The sequence below is a fragment of the Sarcophilus harrisii genome, chromosome 5 (assembly GCF_902635505.1).
Source record: "Sarcophilus harrisii chromosome 5, mSarHar1.11, whole genome shotgun sequence".
In the NCBI taxonomy this organism is placed as follows: domain Eukaryota; kingdom Metazoa; phylum Chordata; class Mammalia; order Dasyuromorphia; family Dasyuridae; genus Sarcophilus; species Sarcophilus harrisii.
The window spans coordinates 171,028,905-171,056,254 of record NC_045430.1 but is presented as its reverse complement, the minus strand read 5'-3'; the positions used below and the strand labels follow the sequence as shown (position 1 = coordinate 171,056,254).

The 27,350-nt window shown below is 36.6% G+C and overlaps 1 protein-coding gene across 1 annotated transcript; it reads right to left on the bottom strand.

Annotated features, from left to right (window-relative positions):
• Window positions 1–9,036: 9,036 nt before the first annotated feature.
• Window positions 9,037–20,052, bottom strand: LMOD2 (leiomodin 2). Its single transcript, XM_003771568.2, has 3 exons — window positions 19,620–20,052; window positions 9,993–11,354; window positions 9,037–9,444 (listed from the first exon to the last, which is right to left on the bottom strand). Exons 1-3 carry the CDS (start codon window positions 19,890–19,892, stop codon window positions 9,418–9,420), a joined length of 1,662 nt encoding a protein of 553 aa, XP_003771616.1. The 5' UTR covers window positions 19,893–20,052; the 3' UTR covers window positions 9,037–9,417.
• Window positions 20,053–27,350: the final 7,298 nt, after the last annotated feature.

Genomic DNA, 27,350 nt, shown 5'->3' with positions numbered 1-27,350 from the left:
CCTTACCCTGTTCTAATATCTTTTCATGAAAAGTCATTTTTTCCATGGAAAGAATCATTTGTAAAGTAGCCAGAAAAACTTAAGACATTAATCATAACTCTTCAACTTGAGGAGGCATCAGTTTTTCTGGATAAATAGACCCAAAGGCTCAAAGGGAAGGACTGTTCATTCTCTTATGTCTTTGTTTTCAAAAACAGCAACAAGCGCTGCCTCCGCCCCCCCCCCCACCACCACCACCAAAAAAGGGGAAGAAGCAGCATTACAGCATCATCTCTCAAGAAGCAGCCACAAAGAAAGCTAAATGATTACGTCTATTTTTTTGAAGGCAAGTGATGGGATTAGGACAGTAGCAGACATCAGAGTACTCAAGTGATAGGTTACCTGGAGAAAAGAAATATTTTCTTTTTCTTTTCATTTTTCATTATTATCTTTCATAAAAAAAAACCCAATAACAATAAAAATCCAGAGATAGTTTCCTTGGAAAAATGTTAGGAAACTGACTTGTTAAAATGCTTAACAAATGTTCCAGAATGATTCCTCATGGGGATCATTATCCCAAGAAATCTACTTAGTCTTAAAGTAAGTTAAGCTTGAGTCTATAATTTCCTTCAAGACAGTCTTAGGATATTGAATTATCTCATACATTTGGCAAACTAAAATGATTTTTTACTCATGCATTGGGAAAGTATTAAGGAACTGTCTTGTTGATATACTTAATAAATGCTTTGAGATGATATAATGTGTGTAAAACTCTTTGTAAACGTTAAAAGGCTATATATAAATGTTAGCTATTATTATTAACTGCTCCCTAAGTAGGAATCATTCCATGAAACATACTATAATGTTTAAGCTAAATCTATTATTAGCTTTAACATTGGCTAAAGCTAATAAAATGTAAAGCTGCTCAAAGCTCCAAAAGGTTGGTGCCAGCAATATATCCATAATAATAAGAATTTTGGAACAAAGTATTAAAGTAGAAGGTACCTCCAAGCCTTCCTCCGTGCTATATCCAAGGCCAGTGGAAGTGTTTTCCTTTGCCTTTTCCATCCTTTTTAATGAATGGGAGATCTAAAGGATCATAGGGATTGAAGAAAATAGAATCTCTGTATCAGTCTTGGCTGGTTTGTTGAAAGACAGTGCCTACAAATTATTTCAAAAGGGAGCTAAAACATAATCAGTAATGGATCAGAATTAAAGAGGATATTTTAATTCTCCTTCACATGGTGGTCCATGGTAGAAATATCATTCCTAATGAACATAAGGATATGTATTCAAAGAGAGATATGGCGGCTATGGACTCTGTTGAGTTCCCTAATTGTTCTAAGTTCCAGAGTAGTTGGCCGTTCAAATTCTCTGGGAGAGAAGCTGCCCACAGTTAAGACTAGGTGAACTTTCAGGATGGATAGAAGGGAGCTTGCAAGCCTAAAGCTAATGGAGACTCTTATTACTTAAAGAGTTGCAGTTGCACCCCTTATAGCAGAGAGAAACTTTGCACTTACCTGCTCACCAGACCCAATAGTACCCAATAATGGCTAGATAAGACCAGCAATAACTGTAAACTACCTTTAATGGAAATGATATTATGATATCACCAGACTGTGCTGACACTGGGATATTTTGATATTGATAGTCCTGCAGTATCAGAGCGATGAATTGTTTCTTTAATGTCCACAATGACCAACCCATGTGTGCTCTCTGTGTATGTGCTTTAGCCACTCATACCTTATGTTTGTATCTCCCATACCTGGTCTCTTGGTACAAGAGAATGCTGCTAAATTGGGGGGGAGGGAATCATTTACTGCCACTTTTCTCGCCACGAGGCAGCTAGGGGATATGGTGGATAGGATGCCAGTTCTGGAATCAGAAAGACTCATCCCTGAGTTCAAATCTGGCTTCAGACGCTCACTAGCTATGTGATGGGCAAGAAGCTTCACTTTTTTTGCTTCAGTTTCTCCATTTGTAAAAATGAACTGGAAAAGGAAATGGCAAGCTACATCAGTGTCTTTGCCAAGAAAACCCCAACCAGAATTGTAAAGAGTTGGATAAGACAGAAAAACTACTTAACAATAACTTCCTTGTTGTGCTATTTAGTAAAATGCTTTAAATTGAATTGTTTGTGTCCTCCAGCTGGATATTACATTCACAAAGGTCCATGAACTGTGGTTTTTAAGAGTATTTCGTACCCTGGGTAGCTTGTCTGTGAGTAGGGGTGTTCCCCAAATGTTACAATACAGTTGGAGTCCTAAAGATAGTTTTTAACTTATACATTTCATTCATAAGAGAGAAAATGAGATCATAATTTTGAACTTCATGCCGAGGGGGAAAATTCATGCAGGCCAGTTTCTTGAAATTTGCTTCTTGCTAGTGGCTGATTCTAAGTTTTAGACTTACTTTCTGTCCTAGTAAGCTAAGACAATTCAAGATTCTTTTTCGAAAGTAGTGTAGATATCCTCATGGAGAGCTCATTGGAAACTCTTGGCAGCAGCTACAGAAAAGCAAATAGGGTGTCAGGTAGTGATACCTCCCTTCTTACTTATGTGTCTCATTCTCAGTTGCCACCTGGCTTTCTTAGGCTCTTCAGTTCACCCATATAAACTCACCTGCTGACACTCTGATGAGGAAAGAGCTACTATAAGATTGGAGTTTAACTTTTACAATGATATTAACAATTAAGTATAAATAAATGTTGTTACTTTCCCTTCATGACTCTCCTAGTTTAGTATGAAAAAACATTTCATTTTCTTATTTCTTATTTGCAATCTGGAGTATTCTTCTGGGTCCGTGCTTTCTGGAAAATTGTTTTGTGTCTTTAGGTGAACTTTACTGGTTTCGTACCTAAGTTGTTTATCTAGTTTTACTTTGGTACAAGGGAAAATTATTACATAGAATTTATTATACTGGGCTAATAGAGACCATAGAAAGCAATCAATTCCAGACTTGCTTAAAAATGATAACCTGAGAGTTTCTTGCAATCACTTGTTACTATGCTTATGAACAAAGTTTTCAATATAAAGTGTCTGACTTGGATGGATCATCACCAACAAAGGGGGGAAAGCAGAAGAAAGGGAGTACCAATCAGGAAGAAGGGCATATAGGAAGCAGAACAGTGGAAAAAAATAGTTTTAGATTTAGAGAACCTGGTTTCAAAATAAACTTCTGATACCTATTATCTATGTGGCCTTAGGCAAGAAACTTCCTGGGCCTCTGTCTACTCATGTATAAAATGAGGAGGTGGGATTAGATATCTCTACAAGAACCTTATGTGCTCATATATTGTATCTAGGATATACCGTGACATATTTAACATGTATAGGATTGCTTGCCATCTGGGGGAGGGGGTGGAGGGAGGGAGGAGAAAAATCAGAACAGAAGTGAGTGCAAGGGATAATGTTGTAAAAAATTACTCTGGCATGAGTTCTGTCAATAAAAAGTTATAATTTAAAAAAAAAAAAAGAACCTTATGTGCTGTGTCATTATAGTTTCTGTGTGGCCACTATTTATGTAGCTCAAAAGGGAGAATGAATAGGTATCTCTAGAGACTCCTCCATCTCTAAAGGAAGACTCTGATTCCTGCTAGGAAATTGGGGCCATAAGGCAGTTTGCTCCCTTCAGAGAGAGCTTACTATCTACATCCCTAAATATTGTTGATCTAAGAGAAATAATTTTTGGTTCAAGTCATTTTCTTGATTGCTATCCCTTTAACAGGGAATAAATACTTCAACCTATATATCCAAAGGTTTTGACCTTTTCCCCACCCACCATCAGACATATCACAAAGGAAATAAACCCATTTATCCAAGCAGATGGCAAACAGAAAGCAATAGTTATATTGATTAGAATATGCCTGACAATTCATAGAGCTGACAATTCATAGAGTGGATGAGTTCTCCCGTTGTAAGAATGATATCTCAGCTCAAACAAGGTAGAATCTCAGATCTCACTCAAGGGTGAATATTCAAAGGATGTAATGTGGTAAGCTAGGGAGAGGAATGTGATTGAACTGTTAGCTCTTCTGGAAGTAAGTATGTCAGATTCTTCTCAGAGTCTTTTCCCTTCAGTGATTTTTCTTGAAGAGATCTGGAACTTGGTGTCTCCTCTCTTGAAGTTGGAAGCCAAAAGCACAGGACCTCTCTCTTTTCAAGCTTTTGCCAACCTCACCTGCCTTTCATGCTAGAATGAAACATTCACTGATTATTTATTTTCCACCAATTTAGAGAGAGTTATATATGCAAATGTGCTTAAGCCCATGTTATACCATCACATGACTAGGCCTCCTGAAGCAGAGGTTTTTTCCAGACTACAAAACGTCCTTAAGATACCAATAAAAAGTTTGTTTTTCTTATTATATATATTATCCATGCTTTTTAAAAATGCAGCGAAACATACATTGATTAATATTTTCCTATCCAAGGATATTAAGTGGGGAGTATGATGAAAAGAACAGAGTTCAATAAAGGTTCGAATAGATTCAACACAGTTCAAATAAATTCATATTAAATTAAATAGTTGCAAAAACTATTCTTGATGTCCATAGCTTTCCAAAAAGGTCCATGATACGCAAAAGAGAGTAAGACCTCTGGATCTAAGCAGATGAACATGTAGAATATTAAACATAAATATGCACACACACACACACACACATATATATATATATATATATATATATATATATATATATAATATGTACATTGTATACGTGTGTGTTGCTGTTGATGTTTGTCCTTCGTATATATATATATATATATATTTGTGCTCCAAGTAGACCATGACATCAGGGAGGGGATGCCATGATGTGCAAGTAAATTGGAGTTGAGGGAGGTCACTTGGCTCACTTTTCCTTTCAGAGCCATCTGGGTCCAGTGGCCAGATTTAGATCAGGACCACTAGAGATGATCCTGGATGCAATGAGATACTTTGGCCTTTTTAAACTAAGGTCTTCACAGGTCTCGGGATGACTGAGGCTATACTTATTCAGTGATAAAGGCTAGATAGCAATTGTGGCAAAGAATTTCCTCTTGCATCTAATAAAAAAAATCTAAATTATTTATTTAAGAATATATTATGTTATCAACAACAAAGTGATCTTAATATTGATTTCAGTATGACCTTGCACTGCAGTTCCAATAACTAGATTCTATTCTTTTTTTCCTCTGTGACCAAGCTACCTTTCCTGTTCCTCTGTCTTATTTCTTTTTCCTACAATGCCTAAGTGCTTGCCTTGGTTCCTTCTTTAAACAACAGCAAGAAGAAAATCCCCATTTTTCTGGGAATGAAGATCTATTTCTTACTTCTACCTTAAATCCTACCCTTCAATCCTAGTACTTATAATTGGTTCCTGCTACCTCCTTTGAACTGCCTAACTAAAACCTCTCTATATATTGCCTTCTGCTTTCCCCATCCTTACAATTTTTGTGTGCTAAATACTTGTTAAGACCTCAAAGTATTACCTCTACTCAGACTTTTCCTGGAGTCCTTTTCTGTCTCTGTGTGGGTCTATCTGGTCTCTAAGTCCTGGCCCTCCAAAATTTGGTCCATTTAATTGAAGATCTAGCCTTAGAAATAACAAGAAGGGTTATGATTCTGAAACCATAGCAACTGGAAGGAATCTCCAATCATCTGGTAGTTTCTAGGAAGAGAAGAAATCTGTCCTGTCATAATAGAAGCCTGCTATTTTAAATCAAACATTGGTTGAAATTTGTGATAAACTTAGGGAAAGGAAAATTATTTGGATTGTAATAAAGTGTAAAGTACTTAACATCCATTCTCTCTCTTTGTCTTGAGAAAATTTGTTTCTTACAAATTCCTATCTAAATATATAGAATGCCTTCCTGCCATGTTTTTTGTTTGTTTGTTTTTAATCATTAGATCTAGACATGAATAGCTGGAGTTCCCTTCAAGGCAAAGTTGATTCACAGTATAATATCTCAATGAGGCATCTTCACAGGGCAGAGAATTCCCTATTTAACTTTTTTGAAATTTTATTTGGCATATTTAAACTTTTAGGAGATTGTCTTTCATAATTTGCAGTAAGTGACATGGCTTATGGAATTCCATATTCTATACCTAGTAAGAAAGGAAATAAGCATTTATTAAGGATTTACTGTGTGACAGGCATTGTGAAAAATGCTTTACAAATGTGATTAATAGATCAGGCACTGAAGATATTGGGACTTTGAATCAATCACAGAACATTTTGAAGTCTTCAAATTGTCAGATAAAGCCAGAAGCGATCTGAATTCCTAGGGAGAGTGTAATGAATATACACATGAAATATAAAACTCTGACTTTCATGTAAGGTGCCATGTGAAGAGCATAATATTTAATGATAAATGCTTTTCAAACTGCTTTCTTTAACATTTAAAAATCCCATAGATATCAAAGCCTGGCATATAATAGATACTTAATAAAAGTAGTTGACTTGAATGAGAATTTGGATATACACTCAGGTCTTCCCAAACTCTAAGCTAAATATTTTATTCACTATACTAGGTTTTTCCCTTTAGGTAAAAAATCAATAGAAAGTATCATATTGGTGCCAAAAAGATAAACTTCTTAAAATGAAGGAAGTATAGATATATATGATATAAACTTTAGTGGACTGCAAGCTCAATATTAGTCAATGTGAAATGGCAGCCCAAACTACTAATGGAATTTTATCCTGTACTGAGATACATGGTGTTCAGAGCTAGAGAGAATTCTGTTCAGTTCAGATCACATATGGGGTACTGAATTCAGTTCTCTCCATCACATCTTTGGAAAGGCAAAGACTAAAATGGTGAAGAGTTTTATATTTATGCCATGTTAAGAACTAGGGAGGCTTAACTTGAAGGAAAAAAAAAGAGCTGAATTAAAATATTTAAAAGATTGTCATATAGAAAAGGGCTAATACTTAAAAATGTTTTTGTTTGGCTTTTAGAAACAATGGGTAATTAGTGGCAAAAAGAGATTTAGACTTGATATAAGAAAAAATTTCCAACTAGAGAAGTCATTCATTGGAATAGCTTGACTTAGGTCAACCTCCTCTCACTTGAGGGATTAGGACAGCAAGTGGTTAATTGGGACAACTGAGTGAACTACTCAGGTGAACTTGTTCACACTTCTGAACAAATTTTTATGCCTCAATTCTGGAGCTAGCTTAATTCCCTTTAAGTATGAGTGTGCCCCAATATCTGACGCGTGATTAAACTTTATTCATGTGTGGGGATTGGAAGAAAATGTTGTTGCATTGTTTGAACCTAGCTCTTTGTGCCTGGGAAACTAGACCACCTATCCCTGCTGCTTAGAGACCCTTCAAAACAAGGACTTAAATCATGCTGACAGAAAACCAGTCAGACACAAAGACAGATGCAGGAAGTTTTCTCACAACTGTTCATCTCAAGTGAGCCATATGTTGTATCTGAAAACTGGCCTTGTACTGGTCATTTAGTTATCATTTCCATGTTCCTTTGATTGAGTACAATCACTTGGAATACCTGTTTTTGAATTCAGGAAATTGTACCTGTTCCAATTCTCTCCCAATTTAGAAACTTTCTAATCTTTCCTCCAATTAGAAATTAGATTACCTAGTATATTGGTTCCTTTTAATTAATTGACCTTATTTGATCAACTGTTTTTAATGTGTAAAAATTTGTCTTCCCCTGTATTCATGGTCCAGACTTAAGCTGAGGAAGGATCTTGGTCCCAAATTTATTAGGCAATTGGCAAGCATTGCTTCATAAATCTGATATGCTTGAAGATTTGACCTTTGTTTCCTCAGTCATTTCATCTTTCACTGCCACATAAGCAAAAGCTATAAAAAGCGAAAAACTTGTCAGGTTATGTGGTGGATAAGATTCTCATTTAAGTCTAATCAATTAGCATTTATTAAGTATCTACTATGTGCCTGGCACAAATTGAACTAGATGGCTTCTTAAGTCCCTTCCAACTCCTAGACTGATTTTATGGTTCTATTAGTGAAATAAAAGTGAATTTCCTGTGTCTAAATTCCATATCCTCAATAGAAGTCTTCTGGTCCTGTTATCATTTCCCAAGCAGATTTCTCTACTCAAAAAAGATTTCTGAAAATAATTTGCAAGGTGCCATGATTATGATTATTCTCATCGTCATTATTGTCATCATTATTATTGTGAAGTATGAGATAAATCAGGTACGTGTGAATTTACCCTCTTGTTAATTAAGTTTCCTAGCATGGAATCACAGAAACTGAACTTAATTTGGACTCAGACAGCCTGAGATTCCTGAAATCTGGAGGTTCTGCCACTAACCTGTAATGTGAAACTGCTAGATGATACAGCTGATGTAGTACTGGACCTGAAGTCAAGAAGACCTAAATTCCAGTTGAGTCCCAGACACTTACTAGCTATATAATCTTGGGCAAGTCACTTAACCACTGACTGCCTTAGTTTTCTCATCTGTAAAATAGGAATAATAATAATAATACCTATCTATCTCCCAGGATGGTTGTGAGGCTCAAATGATGACATAATATTTGTGGATCATTTAATAGAAGACCTGGCACATGATAATCACTATATAAATATTAGTTGTTATTATTATTAAGTGACATTGGGTAAGGCATTTTTACCTATCTGGCATTCAATTTCCTTATCAGTGAAGTGATTTGTCACAATGATCCTCAATACCTTTTCCAGTTCTGAATAGTATGATTTTATGATTCCCCCAAGATAAGTGGGACAAAGTTTTAGATTTATAGAGTTGAGAAATAAAACCCTGATGCAGAGAGAGGCACCAGAAACTCTTTGCCCTTTCCTGACACTAGCTTTGTTATCAAAGATATCTAAGTTTCAACCCCAATATAAAAGAAACATTGGTGAAAGGATTGAAAACCTTGCAGGCCTTGAGACAATACAGGGGAAAAGGGAAGGTGTTAATGTATGTCAGGATCCAAGCCCTTGTTTAGGTAAAAATGAATCTTTTTAATGTTCAACAGTGTTACATTCATCTAAAAAATCTTTGTATAATTCATAGAAAACCATGACAAAGACTATCTTGTTTTAAAAAGGAAAAAAAACCCCAAAACTTTAAACTAATTTTATTAAGGGAAAAGGTCCTAAAACCTCAACACAGGCTGAGAATCTAGTGCAGTTAAGGACAATTAACATATCCAGAGATGTACAAGTAAATACTTAAGATAATTTTAAAATAAATTGCTACTTGCCAATAAAAATATTATTAAATAAAAAAGACATTTATTTTCATATTTACAACAGAATGATGCCTATTTCTTAAAACTCTATTTGGGATGATATTTTGGTGCTGTTATTTAGGGTGGAAAAGGATGTTTCAAATTGATGAGTGTATTTGGGAAACACTGCACAATTCAGTCTATTGAATACCATTGAACAATTCGGCATCCTCTTTGTGAAGTAATGCTTGGATTCTTCTCTATTCCTTATTCTATCGAAGAGCCTCTGGTACTTCCACCTACAAAACAGGGGATTGTTGTTCTCATTAAAATAGCATACTCCTAATAAAAGGCTATCATTTAATGTAAAGATGTATAGGTATTCTGTGATCAACATACAGACAAACCTCCCTGTCTATAATAATGATGCTACTGAAAAATTGTGGGCTATTTCAGCTTTTTTTGGACACTGAATCATATAATTTACAATACTGATTTTTGAAAGGATTATTTTTGTGAAAGGACGAATGATTTCAAAAAGCTAATTATTACTTTGATTTATCTATTTAGGAAGTAAGCATTTTTACATAATGGATTTTCTTAAAACAGTGGTTTTGGGGAAAAATTGGAGCTCTCTGAGTGAACAAGCAATAGGCACATTTCCCAACTGGAAATGTGCTCAGTGGTGTCCTATGTTCTTAGTATCCAGCTGGTATATTTGTTTTTTGCATACTAAAATATTTAGAATATTAAAAAGTATTTTGGGAAGTGACTTTGGTACCGTCATGCAATTGAATACAACTCATCTGCTAATTTTGTGCCCCAGTGCCGACCTCAGGTTACTTACCCGCCTTAACTGTCTTATACTGCTTCCCCGAATCTCCTCCATGAGGTTGTCATGAGCTGATCTCTGTGGGGTGGAGGGTCGGGAACTTTCTTCTGCTTTCTTTTCCTGAACTGACCTTAATGAATTTTTTATCTCCTTCAATATATTGTTGGGTTGTTTCTTTAACTTTTTCCCTTTTTTCTTTTTCTGTCCATTTTGCAGTGCTCTTTGGGCATTCTCCTGTTGTTTGATGACTTCTGCAATATTTCGGGTTATTAGCTTTTTCTCTGGCAGAGGAGGTGGGGGCGGTGGTGGGGGAGGAGGTAGCAGTGACACGTGAGGAGGAGGAGGAGGAGGTGGCGGTGGCGGAGGAGGAGGAGGAGGAGGAGATGGGGCCGCGGGAGATGCGGGTCGACTTCTCACTGACTGGACTTTCTTAGGCAGTTTTGGAGATGACCAAGGAGAATGTCTAGGGGACGCATAAGGAGAAGATCCGGGAGTTCCCCTCTGCCAGACTTTGACTCTGAAGTTGGATCCTCCGTCATAGCCCTCTTGTTGCTTTTGCTCCTGCATCCGTTTCTGCCTCTGTTTGTCCATATTTCTCGTCAGAATGCTCGTCATGCTCATCCTTGGTCCAGCAAGTTCAAAGTGATAGCCCAGCCTCACCAGCGTGGTGTTCTCCTTCAGCAGCTTGACGATCTCCATTTCCACCTGGCTGCCCATGATGTGTCTCTGGTTGTGGAAGCGCAGCTCCGTCAGAACCGTGTTGTGCTGGAGCGCCCGCATGATGGCCAGGATCCCCTTCCCGGTGACGAAGTTGGACTCGATGTTGACGCTGGTGATGTGCTGGTTGACCTTCAGCATCTCGGCGATGGCGATGGCGGCAGCGTCGTCGGCGCGCGTATTGGCCAGGCTTAAGGTTTTCACCGCCGTGTTGTCCCTGAGCGCTTCGGCCAAGCGGGTCAGATTCGGCGTCGTGATGTTCTCGATGTTGTTCAGGTTGATCTCGGTGGTGTCCGGGTCGTTGTTCTTCACCCTCTCCAAAATGTCCTCGATAACAGTAGGATTGCCGCAAGGGTGGATGGCAGTAGGAGACTCCGTGTTTCTGCCACTGTGGCCGTTCGTTAGATTTATGTTTTCTATTTGACTCTTAAATGTCTTTGGCTTAGGGCTATCGGAACGGCCCTGTACGCAATTCGGAGTTCCCTGACGGATCTCCGGGACCTCAGGCTTCCTTTCTGCTTCCTCTTCTTCATCACTTTCTTCTTCCTCTTCTTCCTCTTCCTCCTCCTCCTCCTCTTCGGTATAAACCTCTTCAGACACTTCACTGTTGCTCTCCGTAAAGATCAGTTCTTCCTCGCTATCTTTGTCTTCTTCTGTACCCTAAAGAAGGAAGGCAGGGATCAGGATTAAGCGGTAGTTATTAGTTTTGTTTTTCATATTGTCCACAGCTCAGAAATGCTCAGAATTCAGTTGATAGTGATAACGCGACAAGACAATCATGAAGGCCTTGAATTATGTAACTAACCATTTAAACAGGGATTATGGTCAAGATTTTAGTGCTGATACATCCAATGTACGGGCTTTTCTCGGGGTTTTACCAAGAACCCATTTCTCAGGCTCTTATCTCCTGACTCATTTACAATATACCAGATTGAACCATCCTTTAAAAACTGACACTTCCAATCCTCTCCAAAACAAGCAAATAAGTCAAGAAAAAAAAAAAAAAAAAGAAAAGAAATGGATATTGATGATGTAAAGGATGTGGTAGCAAGGACTCTGAGTTTTAAGATTTGCAGATAAAATTTTGGAAAGGCTCTTAAAATCAAAATGTGAACATTCTCTTTCCCATAGTTTAAATGAGATGTAAAAATGTAGCAAAGATATTATGTTGCTTTTACTCCACTAGAATAGGGAGTGATTAATTAGTTTGTTTGGAAAACATACTAGACTTGATTTTGATCACCAGGGCATTTTATCTGAAAATCAATATAAAGGACTTATTTAACAAAAGTATTGCTCATAATAAAAATGTACTTCATTTGTATAGCATTTTATGGCTTTCAAAGAACTTTCACATAGGACATTAGAAAACTGAGGTCTGTAGTACTTGCTCAAAAGTGATGAATACCATGTAATTCTTGAGACAGTCCAATATCTTGCTCACCATGCTACATTTTCTCATCATATTATGTCACTGGAATAGTGATTAATACTTTGAGAGATGAAAAAATATTACTCATGATCTCAAAAAAGTGATTTGTTTTCTATTTTTCTCAGTCCTTGGGGCAAAATCACCTTTCATTTAAACATATGTATGTGTGTATGTATACATATACATGTGTTATATGTGTGTGTAAATATATTACCTCAATTGTCTTTTATAAAACCACGTATTCAGGACTAATGCATTTCCTTCTCATTAGTCTATATGGAAATCATTGAAAAAAGATTTCCAGAAAGTTGGAGATATTTGACAAAATAAATTCTCAAATCCAAAAGTATGCTGAGGTTTTCTTTTGCAATTTTTTTTGTTTTAATCCAGACCTATGATTTCATCAACATGTGGAACAGCTGATTAACAAAGAAACAAACCAGAGGCACAGATTCAAGAAGTATAGAGGTTTCCCCAAAGTCCTAGTTCAGTTTTATACTTCCAAAATTTAAATTTAAACTTAAAATTGTACTAAGACTTGGGGCATCCTATATGTGATTTTAGAGCTTTGCCTGGGACATTAGGGGATTAAGTATGGAGGCAACAAAGTTGCACAGTGGAGAAAATGCTGAGCCAGGAATAAGAAATATTTGAATTCAAATCAGCTTCAGATACTTAGTAGCCATGTGACCGTGGGCAAGTCACTTAAACTCTGCATGCCTCAATTTTCTCAACTGTAAAAAATGGAGATAATAACAGCACCTATCTTGCAGGATTGTTGTGAGGATCAAAAGAGCTAGCCTGTGTGAAGCTCTTAACACAATGCCAGGGCTCATAATAAAGGTATATAATACATGTTTTCTCCATACTTTTCCAAGAAACTTGCTCCTAGTCACATTACTAGCATGTGTCAGAGAGAAGATTTAACAAAGGTCTTTTTGTTTCCAAACACAGAACTCTAGCTACCATCTTTTCAAATTGGTAAAAGTTTTCAGTTACTATGTTCAAAAACCTTAAATTCTTTATAGGGAAATGAGCAGGAATAAATTTTAAATCTGCCAAAATTTTCCCTAAATTTGTCTCTAAAAATGTCCTCATTCTGGATTCTTTAAACTGCCCAGATCAGATGTTTTCCTGGGAACACTCTCCTGATTTAAGGTTTATTGTATTCACAATCATAAAGGAGTTACCTTTCCTGCCCTTATCTGAGCAGCAGGTACAGTTCTTGCACACCAAGGCTTCTATAACAAACAGAATGGCAGAGCTTTGTCCCAAAGAATGGTGCATTATCACCCCTCTGCCTGTGGATGCAAGTCTCTGTCTACTTTTTATCTTTTGAGAACAAACTTTAGGCATTAACTATGAGGGAAACAAATTTGACTAATATTCTATCCAATTCAATTTTATAAACATTAATTAAGCACCTTCTTTGTGCCAAGCATTAGATTAGAATGGAAAGGAATGGGTTATTAAAGAGATTTTGTTGGCTATAACATTCAAGATACAGATATTGAATAAAGCACAAAAGGTGGACAGAAAGTTATCAAGAGAGGATTCATTAACAAATATTCACTGATTAAGTATAATATGCAAAGCACTAGACTACAATATATAAAGAAGAATAAAGCATATTCCCAGTCCTATCAGAGATTGTAGTTTGGTAGATATTTTGATGGCTACTCTACTGGGGTCCCAGGTTATTGTTAGGGACACAAGTAATATCATTGTCCAAGAAAGATTGAAATTCAGGCCAGAAACAAAAAGAAAAATCTATACAAGCATGGTGGATGCAAGAATAAATCTTGCAAGACTGACAACATTCAAGATAAATTGGAGAAAGATGATATCCAGCTGTCACACAGTCAAAGATATTGCTAAAGATTCATCTTGGTTACTTGGAAAATAATAAACTTTTATTTTAACCATCATTTAATTATGGTAACTACTAGAATAACAAAGGTACCATGCATTTAACAGCAATATTTTTTAAGCAGTCTTGTAATATGAGTCATAAGATACTGGTGTCCAATGTATTGAAGTTGAGGATCAGCAAAGAGTAATGGAAAGCAACATAGAGGGACATGGACATATGCAATACATTACAAATGAAGCTTAGGCACAAAGAGTGTAAAGACATGCGTGATGGGAAAAGATGGGTTGTGATGTGGCAAGAACCAGTGATAACTGATGGACAATCTAGATTGCTTCATTGGTATCTTTAGGAAGTCATGGCAATGCAACACCCTCAGCATGTTGGAGAGACTCCCTATGGTTAACTTATGGGAGAATGTGGATACAAGTCAGATAGGAAAATCAGATGTGGCTAGATTGCAATCTGTATCATTGCAGAGAATATCTGTATTGATTAGATCATAGATTCATTGGAATATTTTATTAACAAATAGAAAACAAATCAGTAAAAAAGAGAACTAAACAAGAAAAACATTTTAAAATTTACTTAAGGGAAATGATACAATATATGTTTATATGTATGTGTACATAAATATCTACTCATACTATGTATACTCATATATGTACATATAATACATATATCCATGTATATATGGATGTGTGTGTACACACATATATAAATATAGCCTTAGGAGGTTGGACACTGGGATTGGGGTTTTCATTCTGGCTCTGTCTTTTACAAATTAATTTTTCTCCCTTCTAAAATAAGGGAGTAGATTAGGTAATCTCTAAGGCATTTTCCAGTTCTGTCAAATAGTTCAACATTAGGAACTGATATGATTTTATTAGTAAAAATGACTTTAAATAAGAGGACTTGCCACTTGCTTTACTGTTATACTCTAAAGTATTACTGGCCCTTACTAAGGACTATGAGACTTATAGATGAAACTTTGTTTTGTCTCTCCATTTGGATGCATCCTCATTGAGAGCATGGCCTGACTTATTTTTTTATTTTTACCCCAATTATTTATCACAGGACTGTGAGATAGTAAGTACTTAATAAATCTTTCTATCATTTATTCAAGTGGAGAGGACACCGAGTCAATTCTTTCATTTCTAAAAGAAGAAATTGGCCTAAATGTTCTCAAAGGTCCCTTCTTAACTCCCATGATTCTGTGATTCTATACTTGTGGAGCCAATGATTTGTTAACTTTGTGCAACTACTGTTGATTTGATTTCTATGGCAAGGATTAGATCAGAGTATGGGGGACATTAAAACACTGTGATCTTCACTGTAGTTCTATCACTTGGCCCATAGTCTGACATTTACTAAGTTATAGTATAGGCTTTAGGTAGGGCAGAGTTAGAAATGAGAATTCCAGGTGAAAGTGAGGCTATTGTGAAGGCAGCAATTTTAAGAGTAGCAGAAACCAAGATATAGATGAATTAGTAAAGGACATCTGGAATTCTGCACCCATTTCCCAGCTTCATTTTGGCTGTCCCCACTTAAAATCTTCTATAAGATGCCATTTATTAGGTTAATCTATTGACAATATTGGTCTTAGGTACGTGCAGAAATGACCAAGGATAGATGTCAGACTTGTTTTAAGATTAGTATAAGAATATATTTTCCTAGAAAAAAATATAATTAATCCCTTATATGTATATTTGTCAGTTGACCTATTAAGATACACACACATCTTTAAACTTCATCCAAATTGGACCAGAGATATAATATATATGCTAACAACTAATTTCCTCACTACCTTGGCTCCAGTTTCATGGCTGATAGGAGGCAAAGATGCTATGCTTGAGAGTATCACTAACAATGGGCAGGGTCAGGAAAAGAATCTGTCTGCATCCATTTTTAGCAGTAATGTCCTGGGCAGTGAGGTCTAAAGGTAAGCAGAATTTGCCCTATATAAACAAACACTTCCAAGAGAAATAATAGAATAAGAGTAGCCTTAATGGTGAGAATAAATTAAAACCTGGATAATCATACAAGAAAAAAAATAATGCAGTTAACTTTTATACTGAATCATTTTGTAGCTCATTCAGCAGAGTTGAAGATCATTTAAGGGAGATGACTGTTACTTGGTACTTGTCAAGGGCTGACAAAAGGCTGGGAACAGTAGAGAACATAGAAGAAAAATGGCAGAATAAGTCACTATGCCTGCCTGATAGCCCTGAGCTATTTAAATTGTATCAAGTTCAAGCTGTTCTCTATGCCTGGAATGTCCTGCCTGCCCCTCCTCGACTGCTAAATTCCTACCCAGTTTTGAAAGCCCAACTTAATATCCATCTCCTTTAGAAGCTTTAAAGTGGCAGTATGGTGTAATGGAAAGAGCATTGTATTCAGATTGATTACCAGGTTTGCACCCTGGCCCAGGACTTAGGTAGGTGACTGCTGGCAAGACACTTCGTCTATGACTCATTTTTCTCATTTGAAAATGAGCATAGTACTTAATTCTTTATATAACAATTAGTAATATTCTTATCACACTCTCTAAAATGGTATCTATTTTTCCTCCCAAGAGTTCATTCACCTGGAAATATTATCTCTAACAGTTCTCTGTGAGTATTCTCTCATCCATCCTAGACTATAAGTTACTTGAAGAATGACCCAGGTCTCATTTTTACTTTTCACTACTCTTCAGAACACACCAACACAGTGTTCTGAAAAAAACTAGGTACAACTGATGCCAGTTAAATTGTTGAATTGAATTAGATGAATCAACTATGAGAGGACTTTGAATATACCAAATCTTAACCTCATTCTTTCTTGTTTGCAAAAGTCTTTTATCTCAAATATATTTGATATTCTTAAATTAATCTACTCTCCTTTTCTAGAGTATGTATTCATTATATCTTCAATCACTTCAACAATTACTTTCCATGTCCCACACGACAGTAAGAGACATTGTTTTTCTATGTGGAGGTATCCTTTTTTATTGCCTGTTCTTTTATTTGTCCCCAAATCCCATAGATGTACTGTCTCTACCTTCCAAATCCCTCCATTACCATTTGCTATCCTTTTTAGTTCTCATTTCCTCTATGATTTATATGGGAAATGATTTGGCATAGTGTCCTAGTTTAGATAGATATTTATTTTCGGATTTCTTTTTCTCATATTGTTATGTTTGTCAAAGAATGTTTATAGATTATACGTATAAGGAGGCATTTTATACTAGTGATAGTCTGGGGAAAGGGTTGCTTCTAACTTCTATTAGTAGATTCCCTCTTTTTCACATCCACAATATCAACTCAACTACTTCTTGTTTCATCATTATAGCTTTATTCCTTTGGACTCTGAAGGTGAAGGCCTTTAAAAATCCTTAAGTTATTATTGTTCTATTCAAAACTGACCAGTTATAACTAGGCCCTCTTTGCACAGAATGGTTGACAATCAATTTAGAACAGGACTGATAAAGGATAGGACTAAGAAAGGGGCAACCCAAGAGAGGGAAGATACTAGGAAAATGGAAAGGAGGTACAGATCACAGAAAGTAAGACTACACAGCAAAACTGTCTTTTTCCACTGGTACCCAGCCTGGTACCCAGCCAGTGTATACCATTTCTTGTATACAGAAATATATAGTCTGGCAGACTACTAGTGCCATAGGTTGTCCATCTTTGTCCTAAAGAGTTAATTCAGTTTCATGTCAGGGTATCCTCAGTCAGTAGGGTCAATGCACTCTGTAACTGTCCCTAAGTAAGTGTGATGTACTATACTTAGAGGCTGACCAGCTATTGTTGCTTGTCACTGTTGATATAGCTACCAAAGGACTTTCCTCTTCAGATCTGTTAATTCCTAATGCTTCAAAGAACATACTTGTCTGATAACTAAGGTCACCATCTCCTCTTCCCTCCCAGCACTTTGGCTGTTTTTCACATGTGATGACAGACATACCAATAGTCCTTTGACTATTAAATTTGATGGGGTTTTTTTCTGGTGTTGGGGATGAATTTGCATACACACACCCACTTCTCTAGCCCTCTCTGGCGAAGGAATCAGCTGGCTAGAGTTTGAAAAGCAATTGGAGTAGAGCACACAGGCTCAGACAGGAATCAAAGCTCTGACTGTGGTAGTCTTATGAGCACACTGCTGCCCAATTAAGCTAAAGCTACTTGTTATTGTTGTTTAGTGTGACCAACTCTACATGACCCATGAACATTTATTTGCCCATGGAGTTTTCTTGGCAAAGATATTGGAGTGATTTGCCATTTCCTTTCCCAATGTGTCTATTATTATTATTATTATTATTATTACAGATGAGAAACTAAGGCAAATAGGGATTGTGTCTTGCCCAGGGTCACGTAGCTAGTAATTTCTGAGGCTGACTTTAAACTCAGATCTTTCTGACTTCAGGCCTGATGCTCTCTGTACTACATGATGCAGATGCCCTAAAAGCCACTGGCTCCACCAAAACCATGATGGCAATCAGCTATATATCAGGAAAGATAGCCCTAACACTTGCCTGTTCTTTCCAGTCTCTTCCTAAGGAGTTTACATTCTTTGGCTATTTATTTGCATGCTGAAGTTCTGGGAGTGGTCTTAGAGCAGAGCGTGCCAGCCTCACCCTTACCCTGCCAGAAGCCAGAAGGGCCTTAGGCTAAGCCAGTACTGCCATGGTTGAATTCTCAACAGCCTCTTGATGTATTGCAACAGATGTGCCTTGTGCATATCTTCTCATTTATTCAGTACACCCAAATGTGGATATTATCTAACAGTCACTCTATTAGTACACTGGCGGGCTGACTGTTGGCTCCAAGTCATTTGGTTTTTATATCACTCTGACTGAGCTCTTTTCCAGTAGGAAACATAGAGTGGGATAGCACTGGGGATTACCTTGCCTAGCTAGCCCTTTCATCTTCCAAGTGAGGACATTGAAATGTTGATAAACTTCATTAAATGACTTACCCAAGATTTGACAGTTGGTTAAACAGACTCAGGACAAAAACCAAGATACCCTTTCCAATACAGCTTGCTGCCTAACCCATGCTTGTCTACATATTCAAGAGTCATTTCTATATGCTCCCTGTAGTTATTGCCCCTCCTATTTTCCCATGAACATGTCCCTCTGGTCTTGCTTGTAAAGGCCTGTTTTACCACCTTGTAATTCAAGTATACTGGTTAGAACTATCCTCAGTCCTTTGCCTTGTAAATAATGAACATATTCCCGGGTTCTCAGGCAATGTCTGAGAAAAAAAAAATTGCCATATGACTACCATTATTATCTCTTCATCTGAAGAAGCTATTCAATTAAGACTCACAAAGAGCATTTCCTGATGTGAATAATGCTATATTAAGGGCTTATAATTCTATGGCTAGAGTATAAAAAAAATCTTAACATGACTTAGTAGAATATTACTTTTTCCAACTCAAACTAGTTTTTTTAATATAAGGAACAGAATCGCTGTCTTGATTCTTTCAGGAACTGAACAGATTACATCCTTGTTTCAATCTAAAAGATTTTCCAGTCTCTGAGAAACATAAGGTGACAAGGAAAGAACTGATATAAATGGAAGAGTTTGAAGAGAAAAAAAAAGTATAGTGGAGAGTGAATGCTGTGAGCTCCTACCTTATCACACTCCCCTAGCCTCTCTTTCTCCAGAAGCTTTTTGGTCTCTTTCTCCCAGTAGGCCATCAGAGCCTCTCTGCTGAATGTCCCCGTAGGGGTTTTTTCTGTCAGGCTCTTTTGCCTTAGTCCCACTGGTAGGTTCCTATTGGGTTCAATATCTTCCAGCTCCCTCTCCAGCTCTTTGAGCTCCTCAGCTGTCAGTGAAGCCAGGAGCTCATCCTCATCGATGGATTCATATTTGCTCAGTTCTCTTCTGTAGCCAAAGGTAGACATGGTCCCTGGTTTGTCAGATCAATAAAAAGGTGGAAGAATCGGGCATACAAGAAGCCAGAAACAGGCAGGGACACGGGCAGGCAGGCTGGCAGGCAAGCTGTCTGGCTTCTTTGGTCAGCAACTGGTTCTGAGTGGTTGCGATATCCTTTTAAGAGTAGTGATACAGGGTTATGACAATGCAGAGAGGGGTGAAAGCATAGGCTGTTTTAAGCATCAGACGTCAGCCAGACATTTGAACACAAAGAATGTCTCATCAGTGGTGGTTGGAAGTCTTGAAACCGGGGTGTGTTGAAGGATTATTGACATAATGACCAATGCCATATTTAACTCAATCTACTAGTAAAGACACTATACTTACTCATCTATCGAACAGAATGAGAAAATACATATTAAGAGAAGGGGAACGGAGTTCTGAGTTTGTTCTCAAATGTGAGGCAGACATTTTTATTTTGAGAACTAAACACCCCTGCTATCACAACAGGAAAGGCTTTTTAAATGTCGTCTTAAGGGTGTGTGTGTGTGAAAATGACCTTCCTTTGTTGACAATAATCTGGGGAGAGCCGTTTTAGGTCCCCTATGTTTTCACTGACAGTTTCACTGGACAGTTTGATGTGTTTTCAATCTAGGTTCTCATTAAGGGACTTCTAATTAAGGGCATTTGTTCAACAAAATTCCAAAGCTTGGCTATTACTAAAATTACAATCTTCATTTCAAAGTGACTTTATAATGCCAGAGGGAGTGGGGGAAAACCGTTCTTGCAGATCCGTGATTTTAAAAAATTAGAAAATTCCCTTCGCCAAAGTGGATCGGCACTTAAAGGGCAATTTAAAGTTTTAGAGAATTGCCTAGGGCTTTGAGAGGTTAAGGGATTTGCCCGGGGTTATACAACGAGTATAAAATAGTTCGCAAACCCAGGTCTCCTCAAATCCAGTTCCTTATTCATGGCATATATCTGCCTCTCCTATAAGTGACTTTATAAATATTGAAAAGAATGAGGACTCCTCTCTGCTGTGAAAATTACAAAGAAAATTTATTATTTTTGTCCAGATTTGTGTAAGGAACTCCTGGTACGGAGTCTCCCTCCGTCAGATTTAAATTCTGATAAAGTTGTTGCGGGCCCTGCAAGGTTAAGTAATCTGCTCGTGGCCACGCGTCAGAGACCGGATAAGTTTTCCTGACTTCACGTCTGATCCTGTGTGATCTTGGTGATGATATTTGGGTGGAATCACCAAAAGCTTGAAATGCAACGCTGCATGAGAGGCACACCAAAGTATTATTATAGTAGCGCTAAATCGCTTCTTTTTTATGCGTTTGTGGTAGGATTGCAGTTTTCTGACATAACTCTTCACCCCAACAACCTCCTCACTAAACTTAACCCTCCAAAAAACTTCCAACCACCCCAGCTTCTGGCCCAGGTGCCAATAGAAAGCCTACAAAGCAGGCCCCAGGCTCGGCAACTTTGTGGATGCACCTTGACGCCCGGCTGGGCAGCCGTGTTCCAGGTGAAAGGCGAGAGGGACTACGTGGACGCAAGATAAGTGCCTCTTCATACTTGCTCTGGGACCTTGCTGTGTTAAAGCAAAATAAATCTCTTCTCCTGTTCAGTTTTCAGTGATTCAGGAATACCTAGCAAGTGAGCCTTAACCTCCGGCTTCAGCCATGCTTACAGCATCCTTAGAACGAGTTACCCTTGAGTTCCCAATTGATGTCACAAATAAAGGAGATCTCTACTAGAAATCTGCTAGTTTTAGATGAATGACTCCATGCGTGCCTTGTTTGCCTCCCTTTAACCACTCAGTGTTTTACATTTGTTTATTTTATGATAATTTTAGAAGTTCTTTTGTCCCTCCTATAAGAGGACCATGACGTCAAGGAGTGACGTCAAGGAGGTGACGCCATGACATTCAAGTAAATCGGTTTTAAGTGAGGCAGTGCTGTGCCAAGTCACCTGCCTCGCTTTCCCCTCCAGAGCCATCAGGGTCCAGTGGCCAGAAGTAGGTCAGATAGCCCTGGATGCAGTGGGACACCTTGGCCTTTTTAAACTAAGTTTTGTTTGTATTTTAGGCATAAAAAGATATGCTTGAAGCCCCGACTTCTAAAACTGGTTTTATGAGGTCTTGTAAATGAATGTGTGGGATCCTGAAATTATGATTTATTATCGGTGAATGTTTGATTTGTATATCTATTTTGTATACATATATAACCAGAATTGTGTAAAACTTTCTTAGGTGAAAAAAAGGTTGTGGATGGAAAATGTCTAAGAAATCCCTGTATAGTTCATCATCCTGATACAATGGCAGCTAGTACAAGTTTTCAGGTGGATATGTATTGTGTAATTTTTATTAAATTTCCATGAAGTTTGTTACATGGACAAAAATTAGAGATAAATAAATTATAATATTTCACAAAAGTTGTAAAAATAAATATTAATAGAAAACAGAAGGATTGAAATTATTTGTAGTTAAGTTACCTTTCACAGAACATTTTTCTTTCATTGGGAAATTAACCTGATTTATAGTTAAAAGGAACATGCAGATTCTCTATTTGTAGTTTGAGAACAGTTAAAAAGTTAAATCGATAATCCTTTGATTTGAGGAATGATATTTATAGTTATGGTTTTATTCTTCTTTGACCTCTGATTTTTTACTACTTGCCTACTATTTCTCAACCTGTGTGGCTTTTGATATGACTCTTCTCCTACTACATATTATGTTACCATATTTACTCAGCAAAGTCAGTGCGAAAGTTACTCAATTCCCAAAAGATCTCTCAAACTACCATGCTTTTAACAACAGCAGGACTCTGAAATCTTTTATGGAGACTGAATGACTGAATCAGATAAAAATTTTCAGATCTTCCAAAGTGACTTATTTCAAAGATTTTTTTTATGACCATTTATAAAATTTCTTAAATTGAATTTTGTTAACTTAAAAAAAATTCCATGTATTTTAGTATAATTTTTTGCAGTCTTATTTATTTCATTTTGCATATTTAAAAATATTCATCTGAAAAGGGATCACTTCGTTTTACTAGGCTGGCAACCATTTGCCACTATGGCACTAGAAAAAGATATAAAAAAACCATAATTTAGAGGCCTCATCAGTTCTCATTCCTTTTCCCTCTCCACTGCCCCAAACCAGTGTTTTATAGGGTTTTTAGGTTTGCCTCCTTTGCTGTGCTTTGCTTGTAGAACACAACTGATATTTTTTCTATATAAACTGATAATACAATTATCAGAATATCTAGTATTATACCATGTGTGTGGATGGTTTTTTTGTTCTTAGTTTTAGGTTTGTTTTTTTTTTTAATGTTTTAATGTTCTTGCTTTTTTGGTTTGGACCTGTGTTTTCATTTCTATTACTGCAGATCAATTATATTCTATATTCTTAAACAATTCCCTGGGAACACTGAAAGGTGACATGATTTGTGAATGGCCAAAAAAAAAGCTAAAATGTACCACAGATAAATCCAGCTTCAGGCATTTACTGCTTACTAGCTGTGTGACTCTGGGCAAGTCACTTAACCCTAATTTCCTTTAAAAAAAAAAAGTATACTTTAATCTGTATTAAGACATTATCAGTTCTTTCTCTGAATATGGATAGCATTTTTTTTTTTATCATAGGTCCTTCAAATTAGTCTTGGATCATTGTATTGCTGGGAATGACAAAGTCATTCACAGCTGATCATCCCACAACATTGCTATTAATTTTTACACAATAAATTTCATTTTACAAGAGCTCATGGAGGACTTGCCAGGTTTTTCTGAGAACATATTGCTCATCTTGTTTTTTAGAACAATTCTATTCCATCATAATCACTTACCACAATTTATTCAGCCATTCCCCAATTGATGGGCATCCCCTCAATTTCCAATTCTTTTTAGGGAGTTTATTTTAGAGAAAAAGTTATGAATGCAATTATGATTGATTTAAGCCTATAGTCAGGAAAATTCCTACCATTTAGGCAGAGACTTAACCCTTTGCCTAAATTAATCAGTCACTTAATAAACATTTATTTTATTAGCCAGGCATTGTGCTAAACATCTACATTTACGTGTATATCTCTACTTAGTTTTCTAGAGTATGTTCTAATATCCGTAAATAGACAAGTACTAGAAGGGGAAGTAGGAAAAGGATAGAACTTTGGAACTTTCTCTAATCCTTGAATAGTGAAGCAATGGTAACATCATCCCAGGTCTTCTGCTCTGTAGTACCCTATAAAGCCAAAGGTTCTCTTTAGAGTCTTCCTTTTCTGACACAACTCAGCCCTACTTCCTCTTTCTCCTTTGATTGGTCACCCCAGGGCATCTAGTTCTTAGCTCAGTTCTATTATAACTGTTCTTTCCTCTGGAATCCTTACCCTTAGAATCTTTTTTTGGTTTGCCTTTTATACAGATGTTTTAGGGTTGACAAATGTTTCATATAATGACTTTGATTGAATGTGGTATACAGTGCCCTAATTCATATTGATTGATTCAATCAAGACATGTTTATATCTAATAAAGAGAATTACTTTTAATTGGGTGGGATAATAAATAGAGCTTCACCCTTACACTCTATTATAAAGACATTAAAGAAATGCAAAATAAATTTCTATATGAGGTTCGAGGTTGAAGATTATACTAATATCAGGTATCAAGGAAGGCTTCATAAAGGAAATGGGGTTTGAGATCAGCTTTATAGGATAAGTTGACAATTGGGGATGGCCAGGAGAAGTTGACAATTGGGGATGGCTAAACAAATTATGTTACATGAATATAATAGAATATTAGTGCGCCATAAGAAGCACTAAATGTGAATATGAAAAATTCAAGGAAGAATGGAAAGACATGTGAATTAATAGCACAAAATGAGCACAACCAGGAAAATAATAGACAAAATAACTGTAATGTAAAGGGAAAGAACAATAAAAAAACCTGAATGTTATGTAATAAAAATGACCAGTCTTGACACTGGAGAAGAGCTGAGAAAATGTTTCTCATTCACTGAAATGGTAGGGGATGCAGAAGACTGCATATACTGTTGGATTTAGTTTTGTTAAACTGATTTTTTTCTTCCTTAATTTTTGTCACAAGGGATTGCTTGTGAGGCAGGGGAGGTGCGAAGAAATATTGGGAAATGAATGTGATGTACATTCATTTGATTGTATATTTGATGTACATTCGTGTGATGTACAACAGAAGCCATCAATAAAAACATATCTTTTTAAGAAAAAAAAATTTAATTTGTAGAAATTCAGCAGGCAAAAAAAAGAGGAAGGAGATACCATAGCTTTAAAAGCATTTTGTAATAGTAAGTATTATATAAAGGAATATATTATATATATGAATATTTTTGAAAAGTATTAAGCATTTATTTATGCCAAACACTATATTATTTAATTCTATAATTAAATTCATCAAACACTTCTTTCCTTATCCATTGCACTTCTGCTATCTCATGCTTCACGAGGCACCTACTTGCTGAAAGAGCAATTACGTAGGTTGCTCCCCCTCCTCTAATATGACTTTGGTCTCATGGTATTAAGCAGAACTTCTTAAACTTTTTCCACTCATGACCCTTTTTCTCCCAAGAAATTTTTACATGAGTCCAAGTATATAAAATGAAACATTTACTGATAATAACTCATAATTTTGTGACCCTTACATTCAGTTATGAGACCCTGTATGCCACAGTTTAAGAAGGTAGGTTATAGAACATGAGAGTCCCTGACAAATATATCCTTTTGTTTTTAATACAATAGCTCATGAATTGCTGGGAGAAAATCTGTTTAACAGAGAGAATGGGGAGACATCCTCTCAAAGTTTTTTTTTTTTTTGTGGGATTCAAAATAAGTATATTGATAATATATATTTAGGTTCTCAGAAATTTAAATTTCCTAGTTTTCAGTTTTAAACTATATATCTTTTTTTCTTTCTCAATTTTTTTAAAAGCAAGTCATAAAACTTTTTCTAGGTATTGAGAATGAGTCTACTTTGAAAGAGTCTTGACATACCCACCCATTTAAAGTGATATGTTTTAGTACTACTCCTAAGGAAGTCCAGATTCCTGCCTTACTCAAGGCACTCTGGGGGATTTCAGGGAAAGGTCAAGCTCCAAATCTGAGAACACCCAAGTAATACCATCCTCTTACCACGTCTTCCTTATCAGGCAGGACTTAGTAACCAAGAAAGTCTACTAAAAATGCCAGCTGGATATTCTGAGTGTGAGGTGCTCCTTTCTATTCCATACATCTAAGAGAGGCTCAGCTAAGTCTGACACTAAGTAAATGTGGAATGGGCCAATCCATAGATCCTGATTAGCTTCCCTTTTTGGTTTTAATTGATCAGATGGGAGTTTGGGGCCATTTTTCCGTAGGGTAACCTAGGCTTGACATTCTGGCATAATATGGCAAGCCTTATGGTGGCGTGGTCCTTATGCCATCCTGTGTCCATAGTGGTAAGGGTAGGTGGAAACAGTACTATTTCAATTTTCTTCTTTCTATGTTGACTTAAGTGATTCCACTGAACTTTTCTTTAATTACAGATATGTATATTCATTACCCTCTGACCCAACACATTTTCCTTTCCTCAAATATAGAATTTGTTTGAAGGCTTCTATGAATTTTGGAGATAGGAGGAATTTTTGTTTAAGGACTGAAAACAAAAACTAAAGGGACCTTAGTATTTTCATTAGTCTGTAGTTTATAGTTTCCTACAGAGACTTAGAAAGGAACAGTGTCAACAGGATTTTAGGAACAGTTCTATTATTCTCTTAGGCTGATAGTTTATTTTTGTCTGAAAATAAAAATGCTGGATTTACATCTTCAAAAATATACTGGATAAGAAACTCATTCCTGCATTTAATATTACTTTCAAGTTACTCTAGGGGAAAAGTGGATCCAAATAACTAAGTATATTAGAATGTACCATGAAAATAGGATCCATGAAAAGAAATTAAAGTTTCCTTCCTTCCTTCCTTCTTTCCTTCCTTCCTTCCTTCCTTCTTTCCTTTCTCCTTTTTTCCTCTTCCTTTCCTTCCTTCCATCCCTCTTTCTTTCTTTTCTTCCTTCCTTTCATGGAGGCAATTGGGGACTCTTTCAAATCAACCCCAAAACTTCTGTCCCCAAAGGATTATTGGAAGGAAATCATAAATACCAAGATGATGGGATGACTATCTATCTCTCTGAGTTCCACTTCTTTCTGTGGACCAGGCCTGATTAGAAAGTATGGATCATTATGGGATTTTTTTTTCCCCATTCAGAATCATGTATCAGATCCTTCTGGCACACCCCACTTCTTCCCTGAATTTGCTGTTTCCTGAAAGCTTACTTACATGATTTTGGCATAATAGAGTTGACTCTCCCCAGGAACAGAGAAAACATTCTTAACTATTTGCAGTAATTAGCCTTGGTTTAAAATCAATTAAAGAATACATACATAATACTTATTGTGTATCTAATTTATATTTTAATATATTT

Bases quoted from the DNA above. Each gene is read 5' to 3' on its own strand.
- LMOD2 (XM_003771568.2), bottom strand. From the start codon at position 19,892: ATGTCTACCTTTGGCTACAGAAGAGAACTGAGCAAATATGAATCCATC. The intron at 11,355-19,619 runs GTAGGAGCTCAC...TTCCTTCTTTAG, and splicing joins GGCTAGGGGAGTGTGATAAG to GGTACAGAAGAAGACAAAGA. The intron at 9,445-9,992 runs GTAAGTAACCTG...CCTGTTTTGTAG, and splicing joins GTATAAGACAGTTAAGGCGG to GTGGAAGTACCAGAGGCTCT.